The 12,362-nt window shown below is 44.5% G+C and overlaps 1 protein-coding gene across 1 annotated transcript in view; it reads left to right on the forward strand.

Moving 5' to 3' along the window:
• ATP10A (ATPase phospholipid transporting 10A (putative)) overlaps positions 1-10,689 on the forward strand; it is a 143,540-nt gene extending 132,851 nt beyond the window's left edge. Inside the window, exons 16-21 of the mRNA XM_044285217.1 lie at positions 1,410-1,535; positions 4,583-4,783; positions 5,647-5,727; positions 5,821-5,925; positions 6,106-6,293; positions 9,443-10,689. Coding sequence (XP_044141152.1) covers positions 1,410-1,535; positions 4,583-4,783; positions 5,647-5,727; positions 5,821-5,925; positions 6,106-6,293; positions 9,443-10,064 — 1,323 coding nt within the window. The 3' untranslated portion in view covers positions 10,065-10,689. The remainder of the gene's footprint in view (positions 1-1,409; positions 1,536-4,582; positions 4,784-5,646; positions 5,728-5,820; positions 5,926-6,105; positions 6,294-9,442) is intronic.
• The last annotated feature ends 1,673 nt before the right edge of the window (positions 10,690-12,362 follow it).

Consider the following 12,362-nt stretch of genomic DNA (forward strand, 5'->3'; position numbering starts at 1 on the left):
TATTTTTTTTTTAATTTTTTTATTTTTTATTTTTTTAACTTTTTTATTTAATAACTATAAGCCCTAGCTCTGTTAGGTTTAATAGGATATTACACTGTCCCTGCTGCCCTGCGCTGTGTGCACACAGCAGCAGGTAACTTACCATGGTTGCCATGGAAGGCTTCAGTAGAGTCATGGATGCCATGGTAACCAATCAGAGCCCTGCGATTTCACTGCTGGGGCTCCGATCAGAAGCTACCACTGCCACCAATGAACATACTTAGGGTGGAGGGCCCTGTAGCCACTGCGCCACCAACGAATATAATTAAAGGGAACCTGTAACCTCCTAAATGCATGTAAACCTGCCAGCAGTACCTCAGGGTAGCCCGCAGCGTGATACTAATCCTACTTTTCATCCTGCAGTCCGATGCTGCATAAGAGGGGGCGTGGTTACCTTGACTTGAAACAAGGAAGCTGCTGTCCCCTTGACTTCGTGCTAATTTGCATGTCAGCTTGGACGGAGGATAAAAGATCGTTTTCTGACCTTATGCGGCATCGGACTGCAGGATGAAAAGTAGGATTAGTATCACACTGCGGGCTACACTGAGGTACTGCTGGCGGGTTTACATGCATTTAGAAGGTGACAGGTTCCCTTTAACCCCCAAATACAAATGTATGTGGCGGATTCCGGCTGCCTCAATGACGGGGAACAGCAGATTCCCTCCTTCTCCACTGTGCCGGCTGATTAGAACATGGTGCCCATGTCCTCTAAAAGATACTAGGCCGACGACGTCAAGGAACATTGAAATTTGCAATACATTGTGAAAAATTCCCGGACAACCCTTTAAACATGTCAGTACTGTTGGATGCCGTTTTATGATAGTATGGTGTTTAACCTAATCAGTTTAGTGATTTGCCATGTTCTATATGATAAGCATTTTCTTTTTTTCCCTCTGTAACTGCTTTCTGTACGGAGCTAGTTCTGGTATGTGCATGTTTGTTAGAAATCTAATAAATGCTTCACACATTTCCACTTAATACTTGTAAAGCAATCCATTTTCTGATGCCACCCCTAAGCATGCACTCCATGGACTAGTGAAAAGTGTATTTTCCTTAATTCTGTAAAGTGGAGGAAGACATAATTGACCTTTTATGGTTGCAGACACTGAATATTCAGCAGATTGAATTAACCTCTCTATGCACTTCATTATACCCGACAAAGGAAATTGATTTCTGTTTGCACTCCATTACACTAGCAGATTCTAACCTGAGCAGATCAGACTGACTCCTAGTAGTGTGCCATTATATGCATTATATCTAATTGCACGGCAGGAAGTGGACATCTGTGGATTTCTCTTCCACATTGGAGAGGACAGGCATAAATGATGCTATGATACCGATACTAATTTCTTTTGCCTTCCACTTTACAGGCAGTGATGGCCAGTGACTTTGCTGTTCCGAGGTTCCGATACTTGGAAAAGCTGCTGCTTGTTCATGGCCGATGGTGTTATTCTCGACTTGCAAATATGGTTTTATATTTCTTCTATAAAAATGCTGTAAGAAAAAAAATATAAAGAATTTTATTGTTATACAGTGTTAATGAGCAACTGGCAGAGCTCTGTATTTTTGTTACAGATTTGTACCTATGAAACTGGCTGACCTGTTACACGTGCGCTTGGCAGCTGTGTTGGTCCCAGGTTCATATGTGCTGAGAAAAATCATGTTTTAATATATTCAAATGAGCTTCTAGGAGCAGTGGGAGCATTACCGTTACACCTAGAGGCTCTGCTCTCTCTGCAACTGCCGCACACTCTCCAGTTTGACTGGGTCAGGAAGTGAAAATGTAATCAATGATGGACCCTGTCAAGGGTGCCATTCTGTGCACTCTTGCTCCTCCTGCTTCCTCAGTCAAGGGTGCCATTCTGTGCACTCTTGCTCCTCCTGCTTCCTCAGTCAACCCCTCTCTCTCCTTGACTGTCAGGGCCAGGTTTCTGAATAGTCATCTCGCCTGGCCCAGTCAGTCAAGGAGTGGCAGATTAAGGCCCAGTTCACACGTCTGTTATTTCCATCAGTCTTTTTAGCCAATCAGGAGTTGAAGGTACACAGAGATAAGGTCTAATGAAAAGATCTGCAACTGTTGTGTTTTTGCCCCGCACCTGGTTTTGGCTCACAATAACTGACATGTGAAGTATTTTTTCTCCAGAATGAAGCAGCGGATCGCATAGTAAACGTATCCATTGCATTCAGCTGAATTAGCATTACAAGGCATTGGGGAAAATTGATCAAATGTAGTGCAAAGGAAAACTTGCTTAGTTGCCCATAGCAGATCAGATTGATCCTTTTATTTTCCAAAGGAGCTGTGAAAAGTCAGTTTTCCTCTGCACCTTTTATTATATGTCTTCCCCATTGTGCCTAGTTTAAGGGTGGTGACACACGGCTTTTTGTGACTGCTGTTGATGCAGTTTTTTGAGCCAAAGAAGTGAATCTAGCAGGAAGGAGAAGTAGAAGTCCTTTTAAATTTCTTATTCCCTTCCAACCCTCTTTTGGCTTTTGTACAAAATACATCATGAACAATTGCCACAAAAAGCTGTGTGACACCACCCTAAGAGACGATCAGCGGCAGCTGCATAAGGATTTTTTATATTTATTTTTTATTAATAATTTGCAATCAATATTGGTTTTTCCTGTTTATTCCTATGCATTTTCCTTTTGCAGTTTCCTCTTTAGCAGTTTACTAATAGATGTATTAAAAAAGTCCCACTTTTATTAAACAGTATTGAATACACATGGCTGTTTTATGTAAAGCAGGCATGCTCAACCTGCGGCCCTCCAGCTGTTGCAAAACTACAACTCCCATCATTTCCGGACAGCCTACAGAAGGGCATGATGGGAGTTGTAGTTTTACAACAGCTGGAGGGCCGCAGGTTGAGCATCCCTGATGTAAAGCATTCATGCTAAAAACCTAGTCAAGTTTATACCTTAAGTGTCTATTAGATCAAATTTTAAAGACTAATACCATCATGGCTATTTTCTTTGAATTTCTGAAGCTGACGTCTTTAACTTTGGAATAAACTAGCATTTTCAGTTCTTGTATGCCATGAGAGGGGCATTAAAAATAAATCTCAGCTACCTTAGATGAAGTATCAGCACTGTAATCTGTTGTTATTCACTTACACTTTATCGTCAGTGGACAGTTATGGGAAATGTTTATTAAAGAAATTGAGTACACAGAAGATTATTGTATAGGCACCTAGTTATATTGACTACCATGTTACCCTTAGGGCTCATGCCCACAAATGTAGGGGCTCCATGCCCATGCTGTGGATCGCAAATAGCAGTCCGGAATGCATGGGCACTGGCTGTGTGCACTGTGTGGTGTGGATGCGGACCCATTGACTTGAATAGGTCCGTGATCCGCAAGATATAGCAAAAGCTAGGACATGTCTTATCTTTTGCAGTGCAGAGGCACGGACCCGGAAGCGCTTCATAGTGTTTCCGCAGGCTTCCGATCCATGCCTCCGCTCTGCAAAAGATACATGTCCTATCTTTGACCGTATCTTGCAGATCGCAGACCCATTCAGGTAAATGGGTTTGCAGTCCACAATACTGGCAAGGAGCCCTTACATTCGTTGTGGGCATGAGCCCTTAGTCTCAGTTAGGGGTTATAGTTATATCAAGCAATATGCAATATAAATTTGTGCCACGATATGGATTTTGTGCATATCACCTATATCGCCGGACCGTGATATGACCACGGAGTGGTAGTGAATGATCGCGCTCTCGGCGCGCACCATGTTCTTCTGAGCCGGCAAAGTGGAGAAGGAGGGAGTCCCTCCCTCCCCACTGTGCGCGGCTGTAGCTGGCCACCAATAAGAACAGAGTAGGAGGAGGAGGGGAGGGACTGTGGCCACTGCGCCACCAATGAATGCCTGAATGCCGGCCATATCCCGGCCCCTATGACTGCACGCTGCGATCCGCCGCAATTAACCCCTCAGTTGAGGGGTTAATCGCGCGGATCACAGCGTCCTGTCAGGTCGGTGCCTGTCGCTCCTTCTTCTGTCTGAGAAGGAACACCCGGCGGCCACGGCACACGTGAGTATAATGCTGCTCACTAACATACATGGCAGCCAGGACTTCAGTAGCGTACATTACACTGCTGTGACTACTGCCCACTGCCACCAATGATGGGGGGGGGGGGGGGGGGGCGGGCGGGCTGTGGCCACTGCCACCAATGATTAATACAGGGGAAGGAGGGGGGGTGGGTTTGAGATACCAGAGTGAGAGGCAGGGGCTGGGGGGCACATGAGAGCCTGGCTGCTATGGTCAGCTCCCTGCTGTTGTGTGCACAAAGCACAGGGCAGCAGGGAGAGTGTAAAGTCCTATTCACCCTGATAGATCTCTATTAGGGTGAATATGACAAGGGTTCTAGCCCTTAAGGAGGCTAATAGTTATTAAATAAAAAGTAAAAAAAAATTATATTGCAATGTAGATTTTAGGCCATATCGCCCACACCTATATTTATACATATAACTATAGAGTAATTTTGAGTTTCACGCACATGAAAACTAACATCTGCTTTTATTCCTTTGTGCTTCCATTGTAGATGTTTGTGGCACTTCTGTTTTGGTACCAATTTTATTGCGGCTTTTCTGGATCAACGATGATTGACCAGTGGTACCTTATTTTTTTCAATTTGCTTTTTTCATCCATTCCACAACTGGTTACTGGAATTCTTGATAAAGACCTACCGGCTGAAATGTTGATCGCTGTTCCTGAGCTGTATAGAAGTGGACAGACGATGGAGGTAACGTCGCAGCTTTAGGCTGGATTGTTCATATTCCTTTTTTAAAGGGACGCTCCTATCAGAAAAGTGTATTTGCTATGTAATTTAGTCACTACAAGTCGGATTAATGGTCCGACTGAGAAAACAAAGTGAGGCTGATTGCTGTGCTAAAGGTCCAAAGAAAGGGAGACGTTAAAGAGCCAGGACAGGAATTAGAAAACATGGAGTGACGTTACGCTTTACATATGGTAGACTGCTGAGATTTAGATGTCTGTCACTCCTTTATGCTGCTCTAAGAGTGGGCATCATACTAAGGTGTTGACAAGTTCCCCTTTTTAAAGGATAATATCAAATCGGACATTTATGAAATATTGACCAGCGGAAAAAAGGATATAAAGGGTTCACTGATGGTTGCTTGCAGCTACCAGGGACCCACCATCCGAAGGTGAACTCCAAAATGGAAGGGGTAAAAAAAGAGTCCACTGATGGTGCCCTTATGGAATATCCACAGTATATGCAATAAAATCTGATAGATGCGGGTCCTAGCGGTGAACAGAGAGGGCAGCATAACAGCTGACGGGCTCCCTTTAACGTCTGTCATATCCTTCATGCTGCCCACTGATCGCTTTGTCACTTATCTGTGAAATCTGATGAATAAGCCAGACTCTTCTCTGGCAGCGCACGACTCTTCTTGGGTGCACACTGCCACCATTAAACAGTAAATTCTTGGTAATCGCAGTACACACTGAAATCAGCATATCTACTACTTGAAGGCTGCCCTCATTGACTGCATATCATAAATAAGGACAGGTTAGGGTGTTATGCTGTTAAATGTTCTGAGATTGATGTCATGTCCTTATACTCTGCTGTTTCCTTCTCTATAGGAGTACAAGCCTCATATGTTTTGGCGAAACATGATTGATGCTTTCTATCAAAGTCTTATGTGTTTCTTCATTCCATATTTTGTAAGTTACATGACTTAATTGCCCTATAAAATATGCCAATAGCAAGGAAAGATGTAAAATGTATTATTATTATAATTTTGTTTTCTCATGCAGACTTTCTATGATTCTGATATTGATTTGTTCACATGGGGTACCCCGATAGTCACTTGTGCTCTTTTCACCATCATGCTGCACTTGGGCATTGAGACCAAAACTTGGGTAAGATTCAGTTTCTTAGTTTTGTGTCTGGAAGTAATCTTTTTATATTATTTTTAGTAAATTCACATGTAGTATATTGTTATATTAAACGCCGCACACAAAAGCAGAATTTGCTGTTATTCTGATTATTTAGCTTGTACTATTGACAAATTATATGTTCATGACTTATTTTGTTTTCAGACTTGGATCAATGTGTCCTCCATTGCCTTCAGTATGCTCCTATTTTTCACTGTGGCTTTGATTTACAATTCAGCCTGTCCAACGTGCAACCCCCCTTCAAACCCATATTGGACTGTGCAGAAACTCCTCACCAATCCTTTGTTTTATTTTATTTGCATCTTGTCACCCATCGCTGCTTTGTTACCAAGGTATTTTAAGTTTTGTTTTGTTTCTTTTTCCCTTTTCATGGTGCTTTATATTTCGCTTTGGTCTTTGTTCTTTAATATAAAGAGTATGTGCACTTGTGTTGTATTGCTCTGGTTCATCTAAAATAAAAAATATACCGTATTTTTCGCCCTATAAGACGCACCTAGGTTTTTGAGGAGGAAAATAAGAAAAAAATACTTTTTGCCAAAAGGTGTGCTTTTGGTGGGTTTTGAACTAATGGTAGTCTGTGCATGACATTATTATCGGGGATCTGTGGATGGCACTGTCATGTGGAGGGGCATCTGTGGATGGCACTGTCATGTGGAGGGGCATCTGTGGATGGCACTGTCATGTGGAGGGGCATCTGTGGATGGCACTGTCATGTGGAGGGGCATCTGTGGATGGCACTGTCACGTGGAGGGGCATCTGTGGACGGCACTGTCACGTGGAGGGGCATCTGTGGACGGCACGGTCACGTGGAGGGGCATCTGTGGACGGCACGGTCACGTGGAGGGGCATCTGTGGACGGCACGGTCACGTGGAGGGGCATCTGTGGACGGCACGGTCACGGGGAGGGGCATCTGTGGACGGCACGGTCACGGGGAGGGGCATCTGTGGACGGCACGGTCACGGGGAGGGGCATCTGTGGACGGCACGGTCACGGGGAGGGGCATCTGTGGACGGCACGGTCACGGGGAGGGCATCTGTGGACGGCACGGTCACGGGGAGGGGCATCTGTGGACGGCACGGTCACGGGGAGGGGCATCTGTGGACGGCACGGTCACGGGGAGGGGCATCTGTGGACGGCACGGTCACGGGGAGGGGCATCTGTGGACGGCACGGTCACGGGGAGGGGCATCTGTGGACGGCACGGTCACGGGGAGGGGCATCTGTGGACGGCACGGTCACGGGGAGGGGCATCTGTGGACGGCACGGTCACGGGGAGGGGCATCTGTGGACGGCACGGTCACGGGGAGGGGCATCTGTGGACGGCACGGTCACGGGGAGGGGCATCTGTGGACGGCACGGTCACGGGGAGGGGCATCTGTGGACGGCACGGTCACGGGGAGGGGCATCTGTGGACGGCACGGTCACGGGGAGGGGCATCTGTGGACGGCACGGTCACGGGGAGGGGCATCTGTGGACGGCACGGTCACGGGGAGGGGCATCTGTGGACGGCACGGTCACGGGGAGGGGCATCTGTGGACGGCACGGTCACGGGGAGGGGCATCTGTGGACGGCACGGTCACGGGGAGGGGCATCTGTGGACGGCACGGTCACGGGGAGGGGCATCTGTGGACGGCACGGTCACGGGGAGGGATCTGGACGGCACGGTCACGGGGAGGGGCATCTGTGGACCCCCCTCATAAGTGTCCCCCAATACACTGGCCCGCCGCTCACCGCAGTATTTATAAATATTAATCCTTAACCTGTTAATAAGTTTAACTAAAGCTGCGCTCTCCCCTGTATCAGTACTGTACTTACTAACATGCTTCCAAAGCAGGCAGAGCGGACGGCAGCAATGTCGGCAAAGTGGGCAGAGAAGGCGCAGAATGTCAGTTGTGACGTTTCTGCTGCTGTCGGCTCTGCCTGCTATGGAAGTTTGTTAGTAAGTACAGTACTGATACAGGGGAGAGCGCAGCTTCAGTTAAACGTATTAACAGGTTAAGGATTAATGTTTAGAAATACTGCGGTGAGCAGCGGGCCGGTGTAAGAGTACAGTGACTGCATCGGGCCACGTCCCAAGTTCCGGACTCTAGCCCCTCCTCTTTCCCCGCTCATACATCGCAGGCTGCGATGCTGCAGTATCGCAGACTGCGATGTAAAATGGAAGCATACGCCCCATAAGACGCAGGGGCGTTTCCCCCCACACACTTTTTGGGGGGTGTGTCTTATGGGGCGGAAAATACGGTATAACAAATTGTGCTAAAATGGCTATTATGCAGACTTATGACTCTCCAAGGTAACAGACTAGAAACAACCTTTGTAGTCTGGGACTGCAGTCATTGATTTCCATCTGCCCCCTACTTCTTGCTAACATACAGTTGGAAGATTAGCAAAAAGTAGGGGACAGGTGCAAGAGAGTGTGACTGCTTGATCAGGCTACACAGGGTTTACTAGTCTGTAATCTTGGAGAGAGAGATTATATAATCTTACTGCAACCTCTCAACCACATGTCTGTTTTAGTAACTGCTTGCATTCTCCATGTAATAACCGTTCTGGAGCATCTATTCTTATGACTCTATGTTGTACCATTCCTTATTTTTTTTTTTTTTTTTTATTCTTTCTAGACATAATGAATTAATTGATAGTTTTCAATGAAACTCCAGTTGGGTTTTACTGATTGGATAATGTTGGACTATTCAGCCCCCTTCCCCCAACTGGTAGCACCCAGCTGGACTTTCATTGGAATCAATTCATTCAGAAGTTCTAGGAATAATAAAGGAATTGTACAACATAGTCATAAGAATAAATTCTACAGAATTGTTATTACAGGGGGATGCAAAGAAATGCTAAAACAGTCATGTCAGGAGACATTACAGGATTCTGTCAGCACCAAACACCCCCGTGCCCCCCCCTAGATTAGCGTAAGAGGTGTATAGTGTAAGTGACACCAAGTCTGGTTATGTAATTTGTATCTTCATACTCACAGTCCGACACTGTGCTACAACAAACCTTCAGTAAAATGCATTAAGAGGACTCCTCTTTGAGTCCTCTCCATTATGTACATGAGCTCAGGAGTCCTCTCAATGCATTTTACTGCTGGTTTGTGAGAGCACAGTGTCAGGATGCAAGCGCGTATGAAGATGACATAACCGGACTCTGCATCGCTTACACTATACACTGCCTACTCTAGTTTTGGGGTATTTTGGAGTGGACAGATGTAGCTCTTATATTAAAAAAAAACAAAAAAAACAATGACCCATAAATGTGTAGAAATTTATGTAAATTTATTCCGAACCTGTCTGATACCCATTTTAAGGTACTTTAATATTAGCAGTATTTATATGTACCGCCAATATGCCACTTTTGGGGCTCATTCTTCAGGCCAGTATGTGTCTGCTTGAGGGGTTTTCTTTTTATATAGATTATTAATGTACTTCACTCTCATGGTTACAATTGTATTTTTTATTATTTTGATATATTTTAGGTTTTTATATAAATCTATCCAGGGGACAATATTTCCAACACAAGTTCAGGTTGGACGTCAGGTGTTGAAAGCACATCCCGAATGTCTGTCTCTTTTCAGTAAACAGACTTCTATCACATCATCTGTTCCTGAAAGGCAAATAAATACCACCATGTCCACTGTAAGTGACTTCCATCCAGTTAGGAACCAAGCAGAAGCTAACTTGGACCAAGAGAGAGAAACTCAAATTCTGTACTTTCCGAACAAAGAAGGAACGGTGCCAGCAGAGAGTGTCCTCCTCTCTGTGAAGGAAAAGGACCCATCTCTTAGTAGTTTCCAGCCATATACTCTTGACTCCTCTACAGCATCAGAAGCTATGTATGTGGATGACATGATCCGATGGAGTTCTAAGATGGACCAGTCGGACATTGGTTTGAGCTGGATAACATCTACTCCATTATTAAAGGACTCTAGTAGACCAAAGCAAATATCAGCTGTTCAGGAGGCTTCGAAAGATTTCTCTATGTTGCCGTCTGATTTATGTGTTTCTAAAGACTCAAAAGTAAGATGCAATACCAGCATTTCCGAGAGAATAATTAGGAGCACGGGGAATGGGGAAGTGCAAGAGACAACATTTTTATAAATGAATGTGTGTATGTGTGTAAATATATACTGTATATATATTTGAGACACTATTTATATTTTCTACTTTGCACAGTATTTTTAGGTAATTTACCTTGCTCCAGAATCTGAAGCAGGTGATTAGCGGTACAGAACTGTTTTCTGTTTTATGTAAATAACCTGTTCCGAAATTATATTAGAGGTTTATGGGAAAAAAAAGCTGTATAAAGAATTTTTAACTGGTTAACTGGCTTTACCAAACTTCTGAAAGATACAAAAGAGAAATTTATTTGTAGAGTTCAAGTTTATATTTTATTTGACATATTGTGCAATTACTTCCCAGGGTGCCTGTCATCTGGAAGAACTACCTGTCATTTACACTGATTTGATAGAGTGAAAGTACCTGATATGAGAAGGAAATGCAATAATTTACATGCAGTTAAATACAAAATGAGCGTGTCATGTGTAAAGTGAGCGTGCAGCTGTATACCTTAAGTAGAACACCAGCACATCCTTGGATAATGGGTGATCTGAACACTAAGGCCCCTTTCACACGGGCGAGTTTTCCGTGCGGGTGCGATGCGTGCGGTGAACGCATTGCACCCGCACTGAATCCTGACCCATTCATTTCTATGGGGCTGTGCACACGAGCGGTGATTTTCACGCATCACTTATGCGTTGCGTGAAAATCGCAGCATGCTCCTCTTTGTGCGTTTTTCACGTAATGCAGGCCCTATAGAAATGAATGGGGTTGCGTGAAAATCGCATGCATCCGCAAGCAAGTGCGGATGCGGTGCGATTTTCACGCATGGGTTCTAGGTGACAGTCTATTCACTGTATTATTTTCCCTTATAACATGGTTATAAGGGAAAATAATAGCATTCTGAATACAGAATGCTTAGTATAATAGTGCTGGAAGGGTTAAAAATAATAAAAAAGTTAACTCACCTTCTCCTCCTGTTAGCGTAGAGGCCGGTCTGTTCTTTAGCTGTGGCTGAAGGACCTTTGATGACGTCAGATCACATGCTCCATCACCATGGTGATGGACCATGTGATTGGAGCATGTGATCTGACGTCACCTCAGGTCATTCAGTCCACAGCTAAAGAACAGACCGGGATCTACGCTAACAAGAGGAGAAGGTGAGTTAACTTTTTTTATTATTTTTAACCCTTCCAGCACTATTATACTAAGCATTCTGTATTCAGAATGCTATTATTTTCCCTTATAACCATGTTATAAGGGAAAATAATACAATCTTCAGAACATCAATCCCAAGCCCGAACTTCTGTGAAGAAGTTCGGGTCTGGGTACCAAACATGCGTGATTTTTCTCACGCGAGTGCAAAACGCATGACAATGTTTTGCACTCGCGCGGAAAAATCGCGCATTTTCCCGCAACGCACCCGCCTCTTATCCGGGCAAAAAACATGACGCCCGTGTGAAAGAGGCCTAAGAATAATGAATCTGAAATGTATTAGAACTGCACATCGTTGGTCTACTTTCTGCAGGGTTCAGTGTAGATCTTATCTCGGCTGCATTATTAAACGCAATTCCACTAAAAATCTAAATCCACTTCTCTCAAAATCATCAGTTTTGTATGGAGCTGTAATAGAGCACCCACTTTTGTGCATAAGGCATTGAAGTTTCCCATTATATGCAAAACTGTGCGAACGAGACAAAAAAATAATTGGGGTCCACTTTCTTCGATGCCATACATATAGTTGCCTTTATGGAATGACCTGGAGATGGGTCTGCATTTCCTGAGACCCTATGAAAATAACTTGGGGACACTTTCTGAAACACCCTTTCAGTGTTTATGAAAGACATGAAAATGGCTTTTTAAACATCTTTGATACTGATATATAATCTGCTGAAGTTACTTATAAGCCCTGCATTTTTATGTCCTACATTTCTGTTGGGTGCAGTCCGTGTGTGGTTCCCGATCCCCACCCCACGAATGTCATTTTTTTTCTTAAAGGGATTATCCCTTCATGGCCGAAATGGTAATAACGCACAGTCCAGGAAGGCAAAGTTATGGAAATAGGCTGTTGCCGCGAGTCTGATAGCAGTGAAAGAGCTATGCAAACAGTATAGCACAGCAAGCTATGCCATATCTGTAAATCGAGATACGGAAACGGCTTGGCTTGCTGTGCAACACTGTTGCATAGCTCCCATTCAGCAGTACTGGAGTTATGGAAACGGCACAATGCCGGCCGCTCTGCCATTTCTGTTACTCTAGCCACCCTGTGCCGGAGTTTACTGTGGGTAATTTCCATCTCTGCCATGAAACGTTGAGTTGTGGCAGCAGATTTGTACCTAT

This window comes from Bufo gargarizans, chromosome 3 (genome assembly GCF_014858855.1).
Source record: "Bufo gargarizans isolate SCDJY-AF-19 chromosome 3, ASM1485885v1, whole genome shotgun sequence".
NCBI lineage: Eukaryota > Metazoa > Chordata > Amphibia > Anura > Bufonidae > Bufo > Bufo gargarizans.